The following is a 27,182-nucleotide window of genomic DNA, read 5'->3' on the forward strand; positions in this document are numbered from 1 at the left end:
CTCACCCTTGGGACATGAAATCCCGCCCTGAACTCCAGCTCAAAAGTCTGAGTAGCTTTTGTTCACTGTATACAGTGGCAGGGGTGGTGTTCAAAATATTGAGCAACGATTAGGTTGGTGCAAAAGTAATTGCGGTTTAAAAGGTTAAAAACAATTCCAAAATACGCAATTACTTTTGCACCAACGTAATAGTCGAAAGTGGACACTGACCAATCTGAACAGATGTCAAACGGAGGGCTTATGCCTTTGCTTTGCTAAATCCTGTGGGAGGTTCAGAAGTGGGGGGAGGCGAGCAACAGGGAGGGTGCTCAGGCATCTTGGGGCTTCTATTCAGGTCCTGCTTTCCCTGAACTAATCACCTAGTGCCCTGTCCACCCGACTGAGTCGTTGGGGCCTGCAGCCTCTGACGGCTCTGCTGACTGATTGGCTCTCGCCTGCACTTACTCGTCACCCTTAGCAGGCCTGGCCTGCTGTTTGCCCCATCACTTGTCTGCCACCTGAACGAGTGAGGCCCCATCTGCCTTGTGGCCAAGGCTGCTTGAGTCATGATAGGCTTGGACTCAATTTAGGAGATTCTCACAGACACTGCACCAATAAGGGATTCTGTTGGCCCTGAAGATTAAGCTACTGAGAAGAACTTGTTGGGTTGCTAATGCTATAGCTGTGGTTATAAGGCTCCTTGAACCACCCATTTTTCCTTTGGGTTCAGTGTTAGCAGTTCAGTTTGCCTGTGTGTTTCAGCCTTTATTTTGACCTCTAGGTCTTAGTCCATTGTGCTGTCCTGTGTCTTGAGTTGTTTCTGATGCACTGTCCGGTAAATTGACTTTAGTCTCTTAAAAATGCCGATTTTATAATGGGTATTGAAAGGCACTTAAGGATGACCTTGAAAAGGACTTAGGGTCCATTTTTCATTACTTTGCTGTGACTTGTTGTCAATTAACGTGTTGTGGTTTTTCCCTTTCTTGGTTTCCTCTGCTTTTCTATTCTTTTGTTCTTTCCCATCGTGTTCCTACCCGCACATTGTCTCCTGCACACCCAGTGGCTGTACAGCCTTACTATCTCCCTCGCCTTTCCTCCCTGTACACTTTCTGTGGCTCTTTTTCCCCTCATCATGCCCCCTCACCCCCACCCCATGCTGCCTTCTTTGTCATGACTAGCCTCTGTGGCCTGTTTTTTTGTGTGACTCATGGCCTTTACATGGTGTAACCATTTACCATTTCAGAAATCTTGCAGTTTGGGTGCTATTTGGCTCTTAGTATTCGCAACTGGCAAGTTGTAAACACCCCATAGAACATGTTTCTTTATTTTGCATTTCCCAGCTTTTTATCTTGAAAAGGACATGGTCTCTGACATATTTATATTTTAAACTGTGACTTTTATCTGTAGACATGGTCGCTAGTGATACAGTCTGTGAGTGGGTAGCTCAGTAGCATGCAGACAGATTGTGCTCACATTTACAGAACCATCTCTAAGGCCCCTCGGTCTGTAATTATGAAGGCTGGGTTATGATTTGCTCGTCGCTCTGCTATTTATCGGAGCCTGTCATTGTGCATGGCTGCCTGTGCCCCAGGCTGGGGGCCTTGTTGCTGAGAGGCGCGGAGGGAGCTGTGGCTGCTGTGAGAGCAGATTGCTGCCCGTTTCCCTGGCAGCCTTCCTCACTTGCCCTCCTTAGCTTTGAGTAGAGCTTCCGCCTCCCTCTAGAACTATCGCCTCCCCACTTCACTTCTCTAGATGGATGCTGCTTCTGTATCCTGTTGCTACCTGTTTTTGACGTATGCAATCTCTAGTACTGTCGCTGTTACTCTCATTTTTTCGTACTGATGGATTTGCTGTCTTCTAGAAGCTCTTTATTGCTGATTCTTTCCTGTCATGGAAGTCAGATAGGGCTCAGAAGTTATCGATGGCACTGTGTAGGAAACCAGACTTCATGTTTGTTGCAGGTCAGCTTCCTGGGGAAATAGACTGTGAGTTGGAGATTATGTGCAGGAGATTGATTGGGGAGTGCCTGGGAATAAGACTTAAAGTGAGTGAGGGATGCGGGAGTGGGCAGAGGGAGAAATTGAACTGCACTGCCTATGTAGCAGAGTCCTCAAGCTGATCCCATGAAAGTTCTGGAGCTGAGAGGCTCCGAAGGAAGAGTCACTCCTAATTGAGGCAAGCACTCCCCATTTCCCACTGACCAGCATTGGCCCCTGAGGAGTGGGTGTGACCCTGGCCAGGTCGCTAGCTCTCTGGCTGAGGGTAATTCCCACATAGGGCTTCAGCTAAAAGCCAGGACCTGCCACTGGTTTTAACAGCTGGAAAAATGAGATTTGGGTGGTGCCCCACAGCATTCATTAAAATGTTCTTGGTATAGTTTTGTATGTAGTAGATTTCTATGCTGCTTGTAACTTGATTTTAATATGAATGCAATGTGGGTTTCATACTCTGAGAGTCTCTTCAAAGCCGAGCATATTTATTTTCTTTTTATGGTTCATTTTGGTAAAAAACATGATGTTGATGAATTCTGTCATGACAAAATAGAGTATAAGCTGGTTCCAACAGAATAAGCCTTGTCTTACTGGACCACCCCTGCCCGTACAGCTCACTGTCATTCTGTGCTGATGGCTTTGTCTCTTAAAACCAAAGCAGGAGGTGGGAAGGGTGAAGGCATGAAACCTGTTGTACCTCAAACAGTAGAGCTGAGAAACTTGTACCAACCTTTTGCTTGGTAAGGACAATCCACATATACAGAAATCATCAGGGAATAGGCATAATCATTATTAGAAACATAATGCAAGTGCGTCAATTGGTAGTATCATCTGTGTGTTTGACGAAACAACATAACAGATGTTGTTTAATCTGCCTGGGAAACTGCAAACAGATGGAGTAGACATGGCTGCCAGGGCGAAATTAGACTGACCTTGTATTCCACAGACCAGGTTGTTGCTGGTGGGCACAGATTAGCAGACCCAACGTTGAGTCAGATTTACCTTACATTCTGTGATAGAGGCAAACTGCCCAAGGCCCTACAGGATACTGCAGAGCAGGGGTGGGCAGAGTTTTTCTGTAACGGGCCATCTACTAAACATTTTTGACTTGCAGTGCAGATGAATTCTGTTGCTACTACTCCACTCTGCTTTTGTAGCACAGAGATAGCCATGGATGATATTTAGGTGAATGGGCATAGCTCTATTCCAGTAAAACTTTGCAAAACTAGATAGTGGGCCACATTTAGCCTGAGGACTACATTTTGCTGATCCTTGATGGAGAGCACAGGTCAGGTTGCCTGAATTTCAATCCCAGGGCAGAATTTTTTAAATCTGTAAAATTGGCATTAAAATAGCATTTACCTCCTAGAAATGCTACGAGATACAAAGAGATGATGCTTACACAGTGTTTGGCACATAGAAAGTGCTTGATAACTAGAAATGATTATTATTTATGCAATTGCAAAGAGTTAGAGAGATATACTTACCCAGCTGAACAATGTTGAAAAGAGTTATATAAATGGGGCTTAAATTATGTTTGTTTTTGTAATAAAATGTATAAATGGGACTCTTTTTGTCTTACTTTTGTCTGAAGCCCCAAGACTTGTAGTTGGTGAGGATCACATTGCCAGAGAGAGAGCCAGAGCCCTGTGCAGGACTTGCAAAGGAGGTGGCTATGCAATTGGTTTTGCCACTGGCTCTGCGTCATAGTCTAATGTTGCTCACCAGTATCTGTGTTTTCTTCTGGGCACATGAGCTAACCGTGTCTTTTAGCAGCTAGGTGATGGCCATGTAACTGAGTTCTGGTTAATGAGAGGCAAGGAGAAGTGATGTGTGCTATTTGCAAGCCTGGCCCATTGAAACCATCCACACACAATCCTGCCTCTTTTCCACAAACTTGCAGAGTGGAGAGCACACTGAGGACCTAACAAGCCCCAAGATGGGGGTGCCTGATTCCTTAAATGACTGTATGAAACAGAAAGTACCTATCCCACTTGCTAATCCATGGATGACTGAGCCGTGAGCGAGACGTAAACTTCTGTTGTGTAGAGATCCTGAGATTTTGTTGTTGCTTGCTACAGCAGTTAGCCTACAGTGACATTTATTGTTATCCATCACCAATTTTAGGTTATATGGATAAAGGCTGAGGATCTAGTTATGAGAGATTAGAGCAATGCTGTTCAATAGAACTTTCTGTGATAACAGGAATATTTTATTTGCCTCTCCAATATAGTAACCACTAATCACATGTAGTGCTGAGCACTTGGAATGTGGCTAGTAGGCCTGAAGAACTTTAATTTTAATTTTAATAATTAGAATTTAAATGCAAGTGGCTAATGGCTACCCTATTGGATAGCTCAGGGTTAAAGACTGGAAAATTTCTTAGCAGTGCACTGAGTCTCACCCCAAGCTGCCCTGAGCCTTGTGAGAGCAACTTTAAGGAAACCACAAGGAAAGCTTGACATGTATCCTTAGAGTCTGCGTACCAAGGCTGGACCAGACCATGTGTGACAATTCCAAAGGACCAGAGACAGTGAGTGTCTGGCTGGCTGATCTAATGGTGGGAGTCAGCAGACATGGCTACATTGGGAACAGCCTGCTGTCGCAGAATGTATTGGAGCAAAGGATGCATGAGTATTTCTTACAGATCTCTTGGGAGAAAGAGCCTGGAGTCACTTTAAACCCTGTCCACGAAGAAGCCAAGGAGAGTGATAAGACCTCATTGGAATGGCACTGTTTTTGTGACTAGAAGTGGCAAGAGGAGTTTTTAATTATCTGAGAATGACCAGAAAAATTATAGGATCTACCCCAAATTTTATGTAGGATAGGGAGAAAACTAACCCCTTATCGTGGGTTTGAAGGACAGCCAAGAGAGAAAATCCAGTTAGTTTTCTAAATGTACCCTATGATCCTTGCTTAGGTTAATCTAACAGTTATAATTAAAAAGTACTTTAAGCGCCTTAAGGGAGAAGATGCTATAGCTCCAGGAATTTCAACTTCAAAGTCTCCTTTTATTCTTTTCCCCATTCCTACCATGGAGGCCATATTTTGTGTCTTAGGTTCATTTGGGTGCAGAATCAAAGACTGTAATTTAGCACATGCTGTAAGGATATACGTGTAATTTAATGAACTTTAAGAAAAAGCCCCATAATGGGGTCTGGCTTCACAGAGACGAGTTGAGAGTTGGTTGTGGATTTAAGGCCTCCTTGCTGCAGTGAAATGCCAAAGGAATGACTCAGATTTACTCCACTAACTGCTGCTTTTCCTTTTGCTGTCAGTTGGTCGTCTCTCTTCCCCATGGTTTCTATACTCTGTTCCCCTCAGTGTATACAAGGGCCACACAGTTTTCTACACGCCTTCTATATCCTTGTTACCCAGAGTTTGGTCTGCGGAGGAGCAATGTTGGGATCCCTTGGGAGCTTGTTAGAGATTCAGAATCTGCATTTTAATAAGAATCCTAGGCTATGCATATACATATTAAAGATTGAGAAGCACTGGTCTATAGAATGATTTTTCTGTTTTTAGTTTCAACTTCTGTGCCCAGTGGCCCAGGCTTGTGGTATTTCTCTATCGAATTCTCAAAGGAGAGACTCTGCCCAAGTATCCAGACCCAGTAACCATGAGCTGGGGGTAGGGGCAGTGCTGTTGTACAAAACATACTCCCTCAGGCAGCAGGGACTGGGGCAGAGTGGGGCTTTGTCCAGAAACAGAATGATTGACATCAGTAAGAGACTGGAAAAGATTTCTATTCACAAAACTGAATTTAAGTTGTAATTCATTTACAATTTGAAAAAAAAAAAAACACATCAAGGTTCTCTACCAGTCAGAGCTTCTGATCAGTGGGAACTAATAACCAGTTGACATAGTATGAGTCAGTATAAAACACACACTACATTACTAACCTGTGAAACCTTATCTAAAATAAATGTATAATTCCTTAGTCTTTGCAAAGACTAAATGGACTTTTTGCTGTTATTATATCTCTGGGAACCAGTGATCTGTACCAAAAAATGATTAATTATTAGAAAATAAGACTTTAAAAAGCTAATATTTTATCCCAGTATTCTGTATTTGTCAGGGCATACATTCTCTCTGAAAAGAGAAAGGTAGCTTTAGATGCATTATTTTCTTATCTAGCTGACAGAGTGGCTTCCATGGCCGTTGTATTAATGTAGGATTATTAAAACCACAAAGGGCAACATTGCTTTAATCTTGAGGGTCTCACTGCACACAGCACAATGGGGAACAGTGTTATTATGACCAAAATTACTCACTAACCACATGGTAAGGGGCAGGAGCTGCTATTAGTTAGAGCAGGGATTCTCATACTGTGGTCATGGGATGGCAGCATCAGCAGCACATGAGGACTTGTCAGAAATGCAAATTCTCAGCCCCATTGTAGATTTACTCAATTGGAAGCTCTGAGGGCAAAACCCAGCCATCTGTGTTTTAATCAACCTTGCTGGAGGCTCTCATGATTGATAAAGTTTAAGAACCACTGATTAGGATAATGCAAACTCCTACAGCAAATATACACTTCAGTAACAAGATGAAAATATATTTGTTGTTCATTTAAAGGTACAGGTGGGTGAACAGATTGGCAGAATGGCCACTGCCATGAAGTTATTCAGGGCCCCAGACTAATGAAGGCACTGCCATCTTTAATACGTGATTTCCAGGTTGCTCTGAAGGTCACGCTAGCCAAAAGAGAGGAGCATGAAAAAATGACTTGGAAAGTGTTTATGGGATAGGTCCAGAAAGGCATACTTTATGTATGTGTACATTTCATTGGCTGGAACTCAGACACATGGCCTTATCTAGCTGCAAGGGAGGCTGAGAAATGTAGTTGAGTTTCTGCCCAAGAAAAAGAGTCAAACATGGATTTTGGTGAGCATCTAGCAGTCTCTGTCATAAACTCTTTATGGAAATTTCTGAGAGTTTCTGTACTTTGAACGTATTTTATGCCATAAGCCCCTTTGACAGTCTGGTGAAACCCATGGACTCACTCTCAGCATGTTTCTAAATGCATAAACATAGAATTACAAAGGAGGCCAATTATATTGAAATAGAATTGTAAATTATTAAAAACAATTTTGACAGAGCAGTATATGTACTTCTTTATTAATGCATTCAATAATAAGATATAGTGGCCGATTTACTAAGTACTGTGATTTTGAAGTAACACTGAATATAAATAATATTACAGAGTATCTGCAGCCACTATAATTTAATATATAAACATATATGATTTCTTTTGGTGGCAAAAATAATAGGTACTACTAATAATACCAGGTTTATGGACTACATTCATAATTCATAATGCTAATTTAGAAGTTAGTGAAAATAGACATAATTTTGCCCATATAAGTTCGTTGACTACTCTGCCATCTGCCTTGTATTTTATTCATAGATGTAAGAACTTCTGCTCTACAGTTTATTTCTAGTCTTGGATGAGAATCATGGAGTTTTTACAGGGTATTATATGCTTTATAAACATCAGCTTATTAAGCTTCATAATATTTGTATGTGATAAATTTGTATCTTATATACTTATAAACTTTAGGTTTTCATCTATAAAAAGAACAGAAGAGCAATTCTATATAAATACTCTGTAATTCAATACATTGTTTCTATTTGTTCAGCTACTTCATCAATAAACTGGATGGTAGTTTTATTTTATAAAACACTAATTCTTACCTGAAAATGTTAACGTTTTCCATTTCTGTCTTATTTATTTTTGTCAATACACCTTTTCTTGTTTTAATCAGTCAACATATATTACTGAGTACTTCCTTAATGCCCAGGACTAGGAATATACATAGAAGATTAGCTCTGAATGCATTACTACTGCTTTATAATCTCTGTCTGAGAGCAGAGTGTAAAGGGCACTGGTTTGGCATTGGATAGACCTGAGTTCTAATACGAACTTTTTCTAATTGCAAATTTTCGCTTTCGTTAGATTATTTAACTATGATAAGCCTCAGTTTGCTTGTCTATGAAGTGGATGTAATAGGCTTAGCACCTAAATGGTGCTTAGTATGTGATTGCTATTAATACCTCCTCCCTTTTTATGCCAGTCTACAGTCAAACAGCCTGGTTAAGTCTTAGCATTCAGGTTCGGAGGAAAACAGATAACCATCTGAAAGCATAACAGGATTTTTCGTTTGTAGGCAACAGAATTTGACTTTTTCTGACTTAAGCCAAAAGAAAATTTATGGCAAATTATGGCAGAACTCATAATCTAGACTGAATGTCTGGATAGAACAGACAAAACGAGGCGGCTTTGGAAGGTCTTTGGTACGTACAGCCACTAGAACTAATGCATTCTTTCTGATTTCTTCAGTCTTTCTGTCTCCCACGTAATAGTCAGTATCTGAGCAGAGAGATTTTGACTGGTTGAGCTTTGGCCATGTGCCTGCCCATGAAATGTATGAGGTTATAAAGAAGCACGGTACAGAGAAGGCTGTGCAGCACCCTGACTTAGCTATGGATCAAGACTGCACATCTTGAGAAGTTATTACCCAGAAGGTGCTGATAAAATGGGTTAACCTAAAGATGGTGGAAGTCTACTACCAAGAGAGTTCCCAGTGTCCGTCACTTATTGGTTAAAAGGTATGCAGGCAAGATCAAATGAATAGAGAGAGAAATGGACGTCAGATTTGCACCGTCAAATCTGGTTAACACCTGTAAGAGCTTATAGCACCACCTACTGTGTTAACATAAAATTGCCGTCTGTCAAAAGTGGCTTATGTTTTATAGCAGTTAGGACAAGCCGGTGTAATAAACCAAGGACCTATAATCCTATGCAGTGGTTTAGGGAAATAAAAACGGTGACCGCCCACTGATGACTTCATGTTGTTTATACTGTTTGTAGTCATAGCTCTGAACCGCTGGCATGTGAATTGCTGTTGTAACATCTGGGAAGTAAGAGAAATAGTAGTAATGAGGGTAATAATTTATTGACTACTTATTGTAATCCACATACTGTTCTAAGTACCTACTGTGGATTATCTCATTTAAACACCATCATAACTCTGTGAGAGAGGTATCATTATATGCATTTGACAGGTGAAGAAACTGCGGCACGGAGAAATAACTTGGCCAAGATTGCACACCTTGTAGTGGGTAGAGCTGGCATTCGAGCCCAGATAGTTTGACTCACAGGGGAGTATTTACCTGGAACTCTCTGGAGCAAAGACCTTTCTTAAAGATCGGGGTGGTTGGTATCTTGGCAGTCCCCCATGTGTGTCTGTCAGCACACCTGCAGAGATTCATTTTCCTTTTTATATCTGATTAATAACATACTTTGCCTTTAAGAATATCTTTTATTCACACAAGTAACATACATAATAATCATAGGCAACAAGTATGTATCATAATGTACCAGATGCTCTTCTAAGTACTTTACTTATTCATTTATTCTTCATTATCATTCATTCATTTATTCTTCTCAACATCCCTCTGAAATAAATATTAGTTTTAATCCCCATTTTATAGATGAGGTAATGGTTAAGTAACTATCCAAAGTCACATGATGAGAAAGTGACAGAGGTAGTACTTCAACCCAGACAGTCTGGCTGCAGTCTGTGTACTATACCACAGAACTTAGAAAAGGTTATTTAGAAATAGTACAAGTGTATTTGGATATTAGAGAAATCACAGAAGCCTATGCGTGGTCATATCTTGAAAAAAACATGTCAGGCACGAAAATGACTGAAGTTTTGGAAAGATCGATTTAACTATTTCTAATTTTTATTGTAAGTAATGATTGAATATCTTGTTGCATATATTTGGTAGATTTTCTGAAGAGTAGTTGTAGATTTACGGGGTTATTACTCTACAGAATGACTGTACCAACATGTTATTTTATTTTTTTCAGTTTAAGGAAGTGTTATGCAGTTTTTTCCTATGTTTCTAGAATTTATAAGCCACTGAGTACTATTGGTAATAATACAAGGTAAACAAAATTTGGTTGCTTATTACCCATTAGAACATAAGATAAGGAGAATTTTCATTCTTACCTAACACATGTACTCAACTCATCCCCCTATGACAAGCTATTATATTATGAAATACTTTAATTCTACCAATGTACACTTTTCTGAATTACAGAGTGCAAGGGCTGTGGAAATTAGTGCCACCTAGTGGTTAGATTAATCCTAGATGTTCTCAGTCTTCAGAATGCTGAAAATTAACCAGAGGATGTTAAAACATCAGATTTTGGTCTCACCCCTAGTGATTCTAATTCAGAAGGAAGGAGGTACAAAGCTCTGGCTAGCCTCACTAAATAAAAAGAGAAAAGACACAAATAAAATCAGAAATGAAAGAGGAGAAGTTAATGATGGCTACCACAGAAATACAAAGGGTCATATAAGAGTACTGTGAAGGACTATATGCCACCAAATTCAACAACCTGGAATAAATGGACAGGTTCTTACAAATATATAACTTTTGTAGACTGAATCACAAAGAACTGGAAAATCCAAATAGATCAATCAACAATAAGGAAATTGAAACAATCATCCAAAACCTCCCCAAAAGCAAAAGTCCAGGACCAGATGGCATCACTAGTGAATTCTACCAAACATTCAAAGGCGATTTAATATCTTTTCTCCTCAAACTCTTCCAAAAATTTAAGAAGAGCCGATACTTCCTTACTCATTTTATGAGGCCAACATTACCCTGATACCAAAACCTGGTAAGGATAACACGATAAAAGAAAACTACAGACCAATATCTCTGATGAATACAGATGTAGAAATCCTAAACAAAATACTACCAAATCAAATGCAACAATACATTAAAAAGATTACACATCACGATCAAATGGAGTTCATTCCAGGGGTGAAAATAATGGTTCGACATTCACAAATCGATCAATGTGATATGCCACATAAACAAAATAAAGGATAAAAATCATATGATCATATCAATAGATGTAGGAAAAGTATTTGACAAGATACTATATCCATTTATTAACACACTTAATAAAATGGGTATAGAAGGAAAGTATCTCAACATAATAAAAACATATATGACAAACCCTCAGCTAATATCATACTTAATGGTGAAAAACTGAAAGCTTTTCCTCTTAGATCAGGAACAAGACAAGGATACCCTCTCTCACTACTGTTACTCAATATATAGTGTTGGAAGTCCTTGCCAGAGCAATCAGACTAGAGAAATAAATAAAAGGCATCCAAATTAGGAATAAAGAAGTCTAATTGTTGCTTTTTGCAGATGACATGATTCTTTATATAGAAAACCATGAAGACTCCACCAAAAAACTATTAGAAACAATAAATAAATGCAACATAGTTGCAGGATACAAAATCAATTTACAAAAATCCATTGCATTCTGTATACTAACAATGTATACTAACCTGTATACTAACAATGAAATTTTAGAAAAAAATAAACAATTCCTTTTGCAATTGCAACAGAAATAATAAAATACCTAGGGATAAACTTAACAAAGAATGTGAAGGACCTATACACTGAAAACTATTATATTATTAAAAGAAATTGAAGAAGACACAAATAAATGGAAATATATTCCATGTTTATGGATTGGATGAATCAACATATTTAAAATGGCCATATTACTCAAAGCAATATACAGATTTAATGCAATCCCCATCAAAATTTCAATGGCATGTTTTAAAGAAATAGAACAAAAATTCATCAGATTTGTATGGAATCACCAAAGACCCTGAATAGTCAAAGAACTCTGAGAAAAAATAACAAGACTGGAGGAATCACATGCCCTGACTTCAAATTATACTACAAAGTGACAGTAATAAAAACAGTGTGCTATTGGCAGAAAAACAGACACGCGGACTAATGGAATAGAATTGAGTACCCAGAAATAAACCCACAGAAATATGAGCAGATAATTTTCGACAAAGGAGCCAAAAGCATGCAATAGAGAAGAGAAAGTCTTTTCGATAAATGTTGCTGGGAAAATTGGGAAGCCACAGGCAAAAGAATGAAACTAGCCTGCTATATGTCACCATGTACCAAAATTAACTCATAATGGATTAAAGACCTACACATAAGACCTGAAACAATAAACTGCATAGAAGCATAGTACTAAACTTATGGACCTTGGGTTTAGAGAGGATTTCATGAATTTGACCTCAAAGGCAAGGGAAGTCAAAGCTGAAATAAATGAATGGAACTGTACTAAGCTAAAAAGCTTCTGCACAGCAAAAGAAACCATCAACAAAACAGAGAGGCAACCAAGCAAATGGGAGAAGATATTTGTAAACAACACCTCTGACAAGAGACTAACATCTATAATATATAAAGTACTAATACAACTGAACAACGAAACAAACAAACAATTCAATTAAAAAATGGGTAGAGGACCTGATCAGACACTTCTCCCAAGAAGACATACAAACGGCTAATAGATTCATGAAAAAATGCTCAACTTCACTAGCTATTAGGGAAATGCAAATTAAAACCACAATCAGACTTGTGAGAATGGCTATTATCAACAAGATAAGTAAGAAGAAGTGTTGGAAAGGTTGTGGAGAAAAAGGAACCCTCATGCACTGCTGATGGGAATGTAAATTGGTGGAGCCACTGTGGAAAACAGCATGGAGGTTCCTCAAAAAATTAAGAATAGAGTTACCATATGACCCAGCAATCCCTCTTCTGGGTAGGTATCTACCCCCCAAACCTGAAGACATTTATTCATAAAAATATTTGTACCCCTATGTTCATTGCAGCATTATTCATGGTGGCCGAGACATGGAAACAACCGAAGTATCCTTCAATAGATGATTGGGTAAAGAAGATGTATTACATATATACAATGGAATATTACTCAGCTATAAGAAAACGTGAAATCCTGACATTTGCGATAACATGGATGTATCTTGAGATTATCATGCTAAGTGAAATAAGTCAGACAGAAAAAGTTGAGAACTATATGATTTCACTCGTATGTGGGATATAAAACTGAAAACAAATGAACAAGAAAAACAAGCAAAAACGCTCAGACACAGACAACAGTTTTAGCGATTACTAGAGGGTAAAGGGGGAGGGGAGGAGGTAGAAGAGGTTGAAGGGGGTCAAATATATGGTGATGGAAGGAGTTTTGGCTTTGGGTGGTGAGCACACAATGCAATATATAGATGACGTGTTATATGGAGTTGTACACTTTAAACTTACATAATTTTGTTAACTAACGTCATCACAATAAATGTAATATAATTTTTTAGAAAAGGAGGGAGGAGAGAGAGAATAAGAGAGAATGAGAGAGAGCGAGAAAGCGAGAGCGAGAGCGAGAGCGAGAGCGAGAGCGAGAGAGAGAGAGAGAGAGAGAGAGTTGGGGAAGTGTTGTCCAGGAACCAGCATATTTAAAGAGCAGCCTGTGTGGTTGTTGGTTTTGAGGTCTTTGGTCCTTAGTCTACTCTAGAACAGTTTCGCAATTGGCCCAGCTCTCTCTTCTTAATCTTCTTCAATGGCAGCTGCTATAGTAGCTGGTGGATTGTGGGGGAGCTATGGGGATCATTTGGGATTAGTTTGGGTTGACAAGGATCCAGCTGAGGTTTCACACAGGGGAAGGATGGGAACAGGCTATGTGTTTGGTGATGAGAAGAAACACCCAAACTGCGACCTTAGTTTTGCAAAATCCATTTGCCTTTCCTCCTTGTTTATTTCTGCTGACCTCGGTGCTACTTTTGACTCTGTGGGTTACCCCTGACTTTTGTCTCCTTCATATTCTTCAGCCTGATATTCAGGGCCTCCATATTCAGACTCCAGACCTTCTCCCATGTTCCTCAATGAGAATCCCTTGTACACATTAATCTCTCAGTATGCCACAGAATCATGCTCAAGCCTTTTCTCATCATGCTTCTACCTTTGAAATTCTTACTCTCCATTCTTTATGCCTTTTCTGCAATCTTTAAGGTTTTATACATCTTTTAAAATTTAGAAGCCCTCCTTTGAGCATTAATACTTCATCCCTTTGGCTTTCCCACCATACGTCATCTGTAGCTTGTACTCTCATTCTGGCACATCATCAAATAATTTCTCTTATTGCTACATTAATATTCTGTCCATCCATCTATCATTTTACTTATTCATTCATTCCTTATGTTGTTTCCCTGGCCTGGACTATAAATTATACTCATTCTTCAAATGCTCCCCCTCCTCCCTCCAACTAAGCCAAATATAGACTATTCTCAGCTTTGTTTATTGATTCCTTCTCTGAGATCTGTTAGCACAGTCTTCAGCTACCCACTTTAACCCTTAATTTCACGTTCTAGTGTGTTCTTGGGTTCTAGTTAGACTTCTTTTTCTGCTGTCTGGTAAGTTGGAGCTGCATAAGACAGAGACTGTTTTATGTAATTCCTTGATATTTCCCCAAATCGTTCACCCATTCCCCAATGCGTAATGTAACTCAGTTGAACTTGTTTCTATTGTCTAGGAAGTTGTCCTTATACTCACCTTACTCTAAAAGAGGAAGACAACATTTTATTGAGCACCTGTATTTGCCAGCTACTGTGTTTAGAATTTTATGTGTATTATCTTATCTAAAACTTAAAAACCATGTGAGTCAAATGTTATCCATTTCTTAGCTTAGAAAAGTTAAACTCATAAATGTTTAATAAATGTGTAGCTATAATTAACAGATGGTGATCAGACCCAGGCTCATCTAACCCAAAAACCCATACTCTTCACTCCACCATATTGTCTCCGTTTAGTTTTAGAGCTTCACTTTATGGTATTTTAGAATGATTCTTTGTATTCCTGCTTTCTTTTTTTTTTAAAGTCTGCTCTCAGGAATGTAGAGTGGCACTTTATAATACTCAGGAATAACGTTCAGTCCTACTCCCTGGACCCTGCTTCATGCCTAACTGGGTAGTCGGATTTCTATCTACTCAAGTAAAGCAATGTGCTCACCTGCTCTTTTTTGGGGGTAGGGGGAATGGTTTTAAGGGATTAAAAACATTTCCTAATTTGGAATAACTCTGGGCCCTGAAACACTGAGGTGTTTTTGAGAATACTGGTGGGGAAATCTTGCTGGCATTTTGAACCTCCTTCTGTGTGCTCGCACTGGGAATGTAAGCTATCTCATTGAGCTTGGTGATGTTTGGAGCTCTTTGTATAACTAGCCCCAGAGAATTTCCAGACTAACTCAATACAAGTCTGGTTGTGTTTTCTGCTACAGGGATTCAGAGCAAGCCCTCGGCATATTAGAAGACGAGCTGCAGCAGCTGCGGCTGCCCGCCTGGAAGAAGCCAAGCCTGTGGTGGAGGTTCACCATCAGAGTGAGCAAGAAAGTTCAGTGAGGAAACGAAGAATCAAGAAAAACAGCCGAGTCCAGCCAGAATTTTATCACTCCGTTCAAAGTGCTGTGACCAGAAAGCCTGTAAGTAGAGAATTGTCTTTTATGAGAATATTAAATATACTGTCAAATGGTATTATCATTCTCTTTGTTTTAAAAAAATATCAGATTAATTTTCAATAATTAGGTTTTCCTGCTGTTAGTCCCAATAAGTGGCAGTATACTCACATGAGTTCAAGCAAGGAATGTGGTTTCACAGGTTTCACAGAAAGCACTGAGCGCAATGCCCTCTAGGTCTATCCACGTTATCACAAATGTAAGATTTTATTCTTTTTGATGGCTGAGTAATATTTCATTGTATACATGTACCACATCTTCTTTATCCAATCATCTATTGATGGGCATTTCAATTACTTCTATCAGACAAAGACAAATACCATATGTGGCATCTAAAGATCAAAGTAAACAGAACAACAAATAAACAGAAACAGACTCATAGATACAGAGAATAAACTGGTGGTTGCCAGATGGGAGTGGGGTAGAGGGATGGGTGAGAAGGTGAACAGATTAGAAAGTACGAATTGGTAGTCACAAAGTAGTCATGGGGCTATAATGTACAGTATAGGGAATATAGTCAATAATATGGTAATAACCATGCATAGTGCCAGGTGGGTACTAGACTAATTGGGGGTGGGGATCACTTGGTAAATTATATAAATGTCTAACGGCTATGCTGTACACCTGAAATTAATATAAAATTAAATTTAATGTTAACTATAATTGAAAAAAAATTATACTGCTGGGCAGAGAGTTGTCAAAGAGGCCAAAGCTCGTCATTATCAGACATCGATTTAAAAACTGGTGAATTCTGAATCCCATTAGAGCTAGGCTGAGGGTAGGGCCCAGCAGGCTGAGGTACGGTTATGATGAGATCAATGTTGGTGAGGACAGGTGAGAGTAAAGCCAGTGTCAGGATGGGAGCAGCAAGGGTGAAAGGTGGGCCTGGAGTCTGGTGTGGTAGCTGAACCCCTCCAGGGGGCTTTTGGGTGAGTGAGGTCTGTGCTGGCTTCTGCAGCCAGCCAGAGTGACTCTGTAAGTGGACTGGGCTTCGTGCATGCGGCCTGTATATTGTTTCAAGGCCGCAGTGTTGTTCTTTCGTAACTAAGTACCCCGTGTCTCTGTTGGCTGCAGTGCTGACTTAATTGGAAAATTCGGGGCTCCACGGGGAGCTGGGCTCCATCTTTTGCTCACCTCCTGAGTACATTGTTCTCTGTGCTCTGATTCTTGATTGGGGTTTTGACACATGACTTTAGATGAAGGTTGTGACAGTTAAGGATTTGGGCTTAGAAAATACCACTTTAAGGCTTTAAAAAAAACATTTCACAGCTGCAATAATTTTGCATTCCTTTAGCATTAAAAAAAGGTTTGCCTATGATTTGCTCCCATACTGTAGGGAGCCTATTTTTGTTGTTCCTCATGCCAACCTTGAGGGGAGCCATCAAGATTTGACTTGATAATAAGTCTTTGTAAATTATTAACACAGAACTGCCGTTCTGTGGGGTAAATGGATGGCAGGCGTAGGTGGAGCTTGCTATAAAGCCAGAAGAGTATCTGACTCAGGGAGCCGGCCAGCGACAATGGCAAGAAGCTAAATTCCTTTACAGAAAAGGAATTTTTATCTTTTACCAATTGTAAAATAAGTATACATTTAGAGATAAGAGTCTTCTGTTCATGATTTAGTAAAACAAAGGCTAAGTAGAATTTAATACCTATGTGGAGCAATATGAAATGGTAGGAAAATTTTCTCATTCAACAAACATAAGCCTTTTTATACAGGAAATAAGGGATACACAGGTATGTATCAGTACCTAACAGTTATTGAGGGCTTACTGTCTGTCATGCAGGGAGTCACGTGGGGTCTCTAGTCCCGCTCCACACACGAGAACGCAGGACATGGTGAGGCCAAAAAGGAAAACCCACGGAGCCATAGGTAGGGGAGTCATACCACTGTATTCTTGCTGGTGGCTGGGTTGGAGACACAGGAAGCAGGAACCACACTGTCTGCAACCCGCCATCCTAACTGCAATCTGCGCTTTCCAGCCACCATCTTCTTGCTAGCCCCCATTTTCTGCTAACGTAGCCACAGCAGTTATGTTAGTGGCCAGTGGCTCACTGGTTACAGATGACGGCCAACTAGCCACAGCTGATGGCCATCCAATCACAGTTGATGGCCATTTACTACCTGAGCCAGCACCTTTCCACGTGAGACCGAGAGCCTGGAGACTGCACTCCTGCCTCTGTCCCCACACTAACAGGAATTGTTTGATGTGACTCACTTAACAACCCCATGAGGTAGATATTGATATTCCCATTTTGTGGATGATGAATCTGAGGCCCAAAGAGGGTAAATAACTTGCCTGAGTTTACCTAGTTGTTTGGGTTCAGATTCTAGGATTTGCATCTAAGCAGCCTACTTCTAGAGCCCAAGCACTTACTTCTACAATCTGCTACCTTCTTATAGTACCTGGTCTCTAGGAACTCACAGTTGAGTCAATGGACAGACATGCAAACAAGTAAAATATAATGCATGTCTGTGTTATGCAAGTGCTATTGTAGAGTTATGCACAGTTAGGCCCCGTGGAAGCATGTTGGAAAGCTAGAACTGTTTACAGAGCAGCAGACACCTGAGATGAGTTCTGAAGACAAGGAATTTATCAGGTAGAAAGGGGAGGTAGGTATTTTTGATGAGACGTTATGTACCAAAGCCCAGAGGCGTGATGGGGTATGGCATACTCAGGGGAGAGCTTGACATGGTGCTGGTAGCTGAGACTGGATGGGTCAGGAAGGGCCAGGTCATTAAAGGATTGTATATTATGCTAAATAGTTGGGTTTATCTTCTGTGTTGGGGGTCTATTGAAGGTAGGGAATATGAGACACATTGGTTCTGTTGTTCAGAATCTAGCTAATTCTTTGCTTCTTCAAATCTTTCCATGAGGACCAGAATGAAGAAGTAAGTGATTATCACCAAAGTTTAGAAACCTTCAACCACCATTATTCTCTCCTGAGCTCTGTACATACTGCCAAGGCAATAAGATGTATTTTTTATGCCTCTGTGACTTTGAACTTGCTATCCGCTGTGCCTTGAATGCCTATCCTCACTCTTTGTGTGCCTGGTGAATTTCACTTCACTTTTGAAGACTGACCCACGATCAAGCAGCTGTTCAGGAAACTCTTTTAGGATCCTTCCTATCAGAGTGAGGTTGCTTTCATTCTGATCCTCAGCACTTCCTATAGATCTCCAATGCAGCAGTGATTCAAGTGAAAAAGGTCGGTGCCGTAGTAAGACAAGCATGGATTCCAATTCTGCTCTGTGTACCTGGCAGGAAACAGTTGGCACATGAAGAGAGTTTAATAAAAGGAGTCTTTTCAGAGGTGTGGGAAGGGCTAAGGTACTTCACCAGCCCTCACGTACTGCTCCTAATCTGATGGGGCAGTAGAAGGCAGTGGTCTTACCAGACCCTGGTAAGAGGAGCTGGAGCCATGGAAGACCCCTTCCCCAGGAGTTGTGGCTGTGAAGTGCACCTACGACCGGAACCTGGTGAGTCAGCAAGGGAGCAGGGGGAGTAAATGCATACTGCTGGTGCTGTCCATTCACTCAAACTAACCGGAAGCCAGAGGGCACAGGAGCTTGTGTGATGCACGTGATAGAGATCAGCGTCCCCAAGACAGAGCAGGACCGAGATGGGCAGAGTGTCTGAGAGAGGATGAGGACAACGGGGAATAAAAAACACATGTGGTAGTCTTTGCCAAGTTGTTCAACCCTTTGAGACTCAGCTCTCTTCTTGTAAAGTGATAATAGCTACTTCATTGAACTGTGAAGATGAACTGAGCTGACATATGGAAGTAGATGGCATGGTCACCTGATTAGAGTAAACACTCAATAAATGGTAATTTATTCCTTTCCTTTCCTCCCCTAGACCTTGACTTCTTTGTGGGTCATACCATCTGGTCTAGAATAACTCCTGGCATATGGCATCTGGATGCATTTTATTGAGTAAATGAATGAATGATATTTATCAGTGACATATGCACTATAGGAATTCAGAGAATGGAGGTTTTTGTTTTTTAACTCCCCCCGCCCCAAATAGGATGGTCAGGGGATAACTGCTTCACAGAAGAGCTGGGATTGATTTGGACTTTAAAATATGGGTAGGAACTGGACAGGCAGCAGATGTTAGGTCTGGGATGTGGAATAAGCAAAAGTACTGAGCACCATTTGGCTAGATATGGGGATTTATGTGAAAGAAGTACGAGGTAGAGCTGGGAAAAGAAATTGGGGCCGGAATACATTCCAGACAACAGCTGAATTTAAACTTCATTTCCTGTGCTTCATGGAGACACTGGAAGATGTGAGTAGCATGATCAAAGCATGATTTTAGAATGATTAAATGTGAACAGGGTGAGTCGGAGGGGCGCTGATAGGGAATCTGAGGGTGGCCTTTGCCCTCTTTTCTTTAGAAGGATCAATTGGAAAGGAGTGAGACTGGAGGGCACAAAATAGCAGTGTAGGCTACTCTGTTGCTTAGGGCAATAGAAACATTCTTGGGAGTGTGTTTTCAGGGCAGGTAAAGCTCACCTTCTCCATCTGTCTGCATCTCCTAGGGGTTGTGTTGGAGGCTGGATACTGTCAGAGTTGGTAGGTAGTGAGGAGACTGCTGGCTCCTTGTCTCACATCATTCCTGCTCAGCTTTCTGGAACCTGTGGCCTCAGCTGACGTTTCTCTGTTTTTATGTGGACTTCAGCTGAGGCCTTGTGTCCTCTTGTGGATTTGGTTATGAAGTGCCAGCTAGAGCCACCCTGTTCAACCTGTGCCTGAAGCCTGTGCCTTCTCTAACTCCACAGTTGGAGAAAATCAGTGTCGCACACACGTTGCCATGACAGCAACTCTGACTGTGGCTTGACGTCAAAATAAATCAGCTGTGGTGACTCAGGATTATTTGAATGATTTTATATGAAGAAACCCAGGCATTTCTAATGGCAGTCTGAATAAGAAACAGGCCCAGGAGTGAGCAAGACTGAAATAGGGTGCAACTGTGAAGATGTATCAGAAATGTGACAGTGCAGTTTTATCTCCTTTCAGGACTGTCCCCTGGACGAAGTGGGCCGCGTGCCATGTGCAATGCATTACACTTTAGCGTCTTTGCAGCTCTAACTGATTTACCTATTCTGAATTCTTAATTTATACTCAAATGTGCCTACAAGAATTCGTAATGGAGATCATAATATAAACTTAACAATACACATGCTTTTTATTTCACCCCTCTGGAATGTTTCTAAGGATGCGTCAGCTAAAAATTTACCCTGATTTTTTTCTTAGTTAATATGTCTTGGAACTTACACTATATATTAAGACACTGGAACACTCAGGAATTTTCAACCATTTTGGAGCAGAAAAGATAATTAGATCCAGATCTCCGTTTGTTTTTTAGCATTTTGGTATTACGAAGCATTTTTGTGTGTCTGAATCCTAGAGGTTTTAAACATCATCATCATATTAAGAGCTCTCACATTTACTACATTGGCAGCTCATTGTATTCTGGGTTTTTTTTTTTTTTTTTTTTTTTCTCATTTCATCTTCCCAGGAATTCTCTGGGGTAGGTGCTCACTTTCCGGAGGAGGAGACTTGTCAAGGTCACACAGTTAGTGGATGATGGAACTAAGATTTAAACCTCAGCACTCTGACTGGAGCAGTCTGAGAATGGAGAAATGCAAACCATCACATTTCTGGTGCAAGATGTTTAACCTAATCAACCCTCCTACAGTAGTTTAATGACTCTGAGTTTCAGTTTTCCTACCTTTCCTTCCTTTCCTGTACATAGATGGTACATATAGATGAAATTTTTGTGTGTTTTTTTAACTATTACAACGATCAAAACCTATTTTTAAATGGTATTGAAAACCAGAGATAAACCCCAAACCCTTTTGCCATGCATTTTATCGATCCTTTCCTTTTGTGGCAGAGCACTTAGGAAGTAGCAAGTCTTTCCACCCTGATGCCCACTCATGCTAACCTGTCAAAGTATAACAACTCTCAGGCCCAAGAAGTATTTATGTGTTTGGTATTGGGGGTGGGATAAGGGGAAATAAACATTTTAGAGCACTTGAAGACAATCAGACACACTGATTCTCTTCCTGTTCCATTTTACTGATGCCAGTTTCTTTGCATACTAGAACAGCATTGTGTACATTTTCTCATGACTTAGAATCTCAGACTTTCTCAAGGGGGTGAAAGAATATCTGATTGAAAATTGCTAGCTCTCCCATGTCATTGCCCAAGCTGTAGTTTGCTCCTTTTTCTGTCACAACCTCAGCCCATGAGCGTCTGTCTTGTCACTCTGGATGTCTCACCACAAGTTAAGTGAATTATTGAGCCTGATAATTTTGACTTAGGAATTGGAGGTTGGGACAGGCTTAGTGCAGATGATTGGTGGTCCTGCTCTCTGAGATGGGAACACTGAGGAAGATGCCGATTTGGGGGCGGGATATCAGCTTTCCAATTGGGATATGTTAAGTCTGAAATATCTTTTAGATATGCTAGTTGTCTGGGTTTCATGGAAGACATGATCTGGGTTGGGAGTAATTAGTACATAGATATTATCAAATCCACGACACTGGATGGGATGACCCAGGAAGAAGAGAGTTGAGAATTGAGCCTTGGATTCTCCAGTGTTGAGAGGTTGGGAAGAGAGGACTGAGGTTCCTTTATAACTTCCAACTCTTCCCTCAGAAGGACAGCTGCTTTATGCAGAGATGGGCCCAGGGCTCTTGACTTTCATTTAAGGATATTCATCTTAGGCCAAGAAAAGGCAACTCAGGTGGAAAGTAGAAAAAGTAGCAAAAAAGGATTTCCCAACATGTTGATTACTCCTTCCCTTTCCTATTAAACCACAGTGTTTCTTCTATTAAACCACTTTTTTGATCATTCCCTTCTTTTCCTTCTGTTTTTGGATTTTGTTTTCAAGTTTTGGGGAAATTCTCTGCTCTTCTGATTGCAGATTAGGTCATTGTAAGGCTGTGAGATATTTTGGAACATTGCATAGTTTTTAGTTTTTTAAATTAACATCAATAGGATTTCAGGTCATTTTTGTAGTTGGGAGCTTGCTGTAGTATAGAGAAGACAACATATTCTTGATCTTGTTGAAAATATAGTAGGATGTTTCACTGTTCCTTTCCTGCGTAGATTATAATAAGGTCTTCCTTTTCCTTTTCAAATATGTAGGACCAGACAGCTATATTTGCATAACCCCAGGACACTTCCCTTTCTGTGGAAAGCTTGACTATATAGCTCATAACTTACTTTGTTGTAATTAATGGGCAAATACAAAACTCCTAAAGGAAATGTTTGTTTCCTTTTCCTCTTTGGAATTCAAGAGAGTGAACTGAGTTAATAAAGTCAAATTTCTTTTCCAACTGCCTCAAAAAGATTTTATTGAATTATGCCCATTCAGCTTACTGAGTCTTTGCTACACATTGCTATGCCTCCTTTATGGACTCTGACAAAAGATTTCATTTATTATAAATTTGCTATCAATAGAGATAAGAATATTTGGTGCACAGGAGCATGAAAGGTAGGTGGACTATACTCGTGGACAGTGCTACTATTGTTTAGTTTCTCAAACTGTTCGTGAAACCAAGATTGACTTGGTGAAGGGATTCATCTGCTCTGCTCGGAGAAGTGTAAGCATGTGTTTCTAAATCCTCATCCTCTTCAAAGTCAGCATTTTGACTGCTTGCTATTCGTTTTGTCTTGCTTGTACTCAGGGTCATCCATAGTCTTAAAACCCTTAAATTCTTTAAGATCCAAGTAAAGGAAACTTAAAAATTTCATATGGCCATATAAACTTCATGGACAACTGTGGATCACAGAAAGCCCTTCAAAGACGGTCTAGTTTATTACCTTACCTCTAATCAGAACAGTCTTTAAATTGTTTCAGAAAGATAGGTATAAATGCTTTTGTTTTAAAGGACATACTCATAGTTTCCCTTGGAATTCTGGTTGCTATTTAACAGCTTTCTTTGCCTCGGGTGACTTATTGATCTTTGCCCTAAATCCCATGGGTTACAATTTAAGACCATTTTCTGTTGTAGCATTTGTGAAGGGGGCTAAGTTTAGCCCACCTGCTGCCGTGTTGCTATCAGTCCTTGAGAAATCAAAATGTTAAAGTTTGAGGGGATGTTAGAGTTTATCTGACTCAACTTTCTCCTAATGCTAGATCCTCCTTTCCTCCAATACTTTAATGATAAGCTCTCCTATTGTTAGATAGCTCTAATTAGTAGCAAGTTAATTCTACCTGTGAATCAAAAAGTTGTTTCTTTGCTAGGCTCTCTGGATTTTTTCACCTATATCTAATTCTCGGTTTTTCCAAATAACACCTTTGCTGCATTCTTCTAAAGTGTCTCTTAGTGAGTGGCAAGAATCCATCTGATTTTTCTCAGTAATGCCCCTTTTTTTTCAGTTCTGAGATGATGAATGTGGTTCAAGAATATCAAACTATGGAAATTGAATGTATCCAAACAGATTTTAGTTTGTGCCTTGGGAGAGGAGACGTCAGTTCTAGAAATGACAGTAATGTTTCAGGAAAATTACTGCTTTGCAGTAGTACTTCATAGTTAAGTAGCACTTCGTATTTTTAAAAGAATACTCATATTCATTATCTCATGTAATCTGCCCAACCAACTTGTTCATCGGTAGGGCATATATTATTAACCCAATTTGACAAAACTGAGTCTTAGAGAGGAAGGGACTGAGCCAAGGTCGTAAGTCTAGATGGAGGCAGACACACCCATCACCCTTGTAGTTGGGAGAGCTCTAACTCAGGTAACATATGGGACATTGGGTGAGAAATTTCAGGGACGAGAATTTAGATTCCAGTAGACTGGAGGAATTATTCATGTTTCTCAACCTGAGCCATTCCCAGGGAGTAACTATATGTCTTTGAGAACCTGCTCACACACTGGCTACCCTAGAGTGCCCATGCACTGGCAAATCCACTTTGGTCTAATACTACCAAGTCTATGCTATGGCCTCCACACATCCTGCTCAATTACCAAATACAAAGTAGGCTATCAACTCTGATGCTGGGGAATTTCCCTGACTTATCAGCGTTGACCCCTACTACATGCAGATCGGCATCACTAAGATGGATGAGGATCAGATACCTAATTTAATCTGGTGTTAAAATTAGGTTTAAATACTCTCGTGTACTGTTACTGGGACTGTAAAATTGTCCAGCTGCTATGGAAAACAGTATGGCAGTTCCTCAAAAAATTTTAAATAGATTTACCATAAGATCTAGCAGTCCCACTTCGGGATAGATACCCGAAACAATTGAAAGTAGCATCTTGAAGAAATATTTGGGTACCCATGGTCATAGTAGCATTATTCACACTAAACCAAAGCGTAGAAACAACCCAAGTATCTATTGACAGATGAATGAATAAACAAAAGGTGACATATGCATCCAATAGAATAATATTCAGCCTTAGAAAGGAAGGAACTTCTGACACATGCCACCACATGGATGAACCGTGAGGACATTATCCTAAGAGAAATAAGCCAGTCACAAAAATAATGAATACTGTATGCTTCTACTTCTCTGAGGTACCTAGAGTAGCAAAATCATAGAGACAGAAGGTAGAATGGTGGTTGTCAGGGGTTGATGGAAGGGGGAGTGAGGAGTTGTTTAAATAGTATAGAATTTTAGTTACACAAGATGAAAAGAGTAATGGAGATTGGTTGCACAACAATGTGAATATACTTAATACTACTGAACTGTACACTTAAAAAAGGTTAAGAGGGTAAATTTTATACTTTGTGTATTTTACCACAATTAAAAAGAAATTGAGTTTAAACTTCAGGCAAGGAGGCTGAAGAAGAACAATAAAGGTTCATAGAATAAGGGACCACATTATAAGAACATCAGAGAAGGTATACATTTAGCTTATTTTAAACAAAATTACCATGAATTATGGGAGGCACAAGGTAAACAAGAGATAATTAATTACAAGTAGCAAATGCTAAGAAAAGGAGTTAATTACTAATCGGAGGACATGTCTTTATACACAGAATAGTCATGACTGTGGATTGAATGACTATCAGATGGCAAGACATGTTGTTTCATAGGAATGAAATGACTGTCGGTAACATTATTCTTAAAAAAGAGAAACTACTAAGAATGTAAACTGCTAAGAATGCTGAGGTTTTAAAGGCTATTGAATATGTAAATTGTATTTGCACATGAGTTAAAACATACTCTGGAATAAACAGTAGTGATCTAACGCAACATAAACTTGCATATTAATTCAAAAGATTATATTATTTAATGATCACCTTATGTTCTTGGGTCAAAAAACTTCAGAAACTTTATTTAGCAAATACATATGTTGGTGTTGTTAGGAGTCAGGAGTTTTAGTGGGAGAGAGAAGAGTGCAGGTATAAAATCAAAGAAGTTAAGTAAACCCCTATAATCCTAAAATTGAATTGGAAATATCAGTTTGAACTCATAACGAATTTTTCCATTACTAAAAAGTACTTCCTGGCTCTGTCCACTAAACAAGTCTAGAAACAACAAGTCCAGTAGTAATGCCCATATTACAGCAGCCTACTGTCATTTCTAACTGAAACAAACTGGTTGGGTTCCTTATGCAGAGCCCAGGAGCGGGCATTCTGGCGAAAGTGATTTATTGAGGGCAAGCTCTCAGGAGGAGAATAAAGGAAGCGGGATAGGGTAGGAGGCAAACACTAATAAGCAGAGACACAGGCTTGCTCGGAGACTACCTTTAGCCTGGTCCTACACTGGGCTCTGGTGCATGAATTACACCAGAGTTAATCTCAACTTGCAGCAAGACTTTCCCCCTCTCTCCCCACCTCAGTTAATTATTGGCCATAGGCTACTGACCTGGGGGTGTAGGAAGCTTGGTTTAGCCCAGGGGAGTTCTTTGAAGGGGGGCAGCTGTGAGCCATTGGTGGTCAGCAGTCACAGCTGCTGGGAGGACACTGTCTGGGTGGAGAGGGTCCTGTTGGGGCACCTCAGCCGCCATCACAGACTCCTTGGAGAAATGGCTGATTCTGAATCAGCAATAAGAGATGGAGAAGGAGCCTAGTCCATCTTGTGAAACCAGAAAGCCAGAAAGCAAGGAAACATTGATTACTGTGGTTTTGTAAGAAGGATCAGGAGTAAACTTGGAGAAGTTCCTACTGCTCAGTCAATAAGAATAATGATCGCGGCGGATTGAAACTCATCAGTATATTTAAAATCCATGACTTTATGATTTTTTTTTTTTTAAAACACCTCGTTGGTGACTTTGGGAGAATGCTAAACGAACCAACTCACTTTCTGAACAATGGTAAAGGGAAAGAATCAAGCATTACCCTGTCTTTGCTGTAAGAATTATTCTACTAGGTAATCAAATAGTTGCTGAGGAAGGAAGGAATGATGACATTAGAATGTCACCATTTTGCAAACCCTAATGAAATAATGAACCTACACAGTAATCATCAATCATCAACCCACAAAAGAGACAACCACATATTATGTGCCTCCTGATAACACTTTAAGATGTATTCTTGCCAAAAACATTGAACATCAGATCAAACTCCTAGTTCTAATTACAGATTTACACAAAATACAGAGGACAGAGGAATATGTTAAACAATATGTTGAAGATACAGTTAGCAAAATCTGGACTGTGGGAAACTTTGGCACATTCAACAAATAAATTTCTTCAACAAATAAATTGTAAGAAAAAAAAATAAGAGGGGTAATGTGTAGATTAAAAGGGATTTAGGAGACCTACCAACAAATGCCTTGTGTGGATGAACAAACCAAATGTAAAAAAATAATTCTTGA

At 39.9% G+C, this 27,182-nt stretch overlaps 1 protein-coding gene across 8 annotated transcripts in view; it reads left to right on the forward strand.

Moving 5' to 3' along the window:
* The window catches only part of DST (dystonin), a 438,529-nt gene that overhangs the window by 40,907 nt on the left and 370,440 nt on the right, over positions 1 to 27,182 (forward strand). For all 8 annotated transcript variants that reach the window (XM_081039430.1, XM_081039437.1, XM_081039438.1 and 5 more), the window contains exon 3: positions 15,157 to 15,357. In XM_081039430.1, the coding sequence (XP_080895556.1) occupies positions 15,157 to 15,357 (201 nt within the window). The remainder of the gene's footprint in view (positions 1 to 15,156; positions 15,358 to 27,182) is intronic.

Source organism: Rhinolophus hipposideros (assembly GCF_964194185.1).
Source record: "Rhinolophus hipposideros genome assembly, chromosome: 3".
Taxonomy (NCBI): Eukaryota; Metazoa; Chordata; class Mammalia; order Chiroptera; family Rhinolophidae; genus Rhinolophus; species Rhinolophus hipposideros.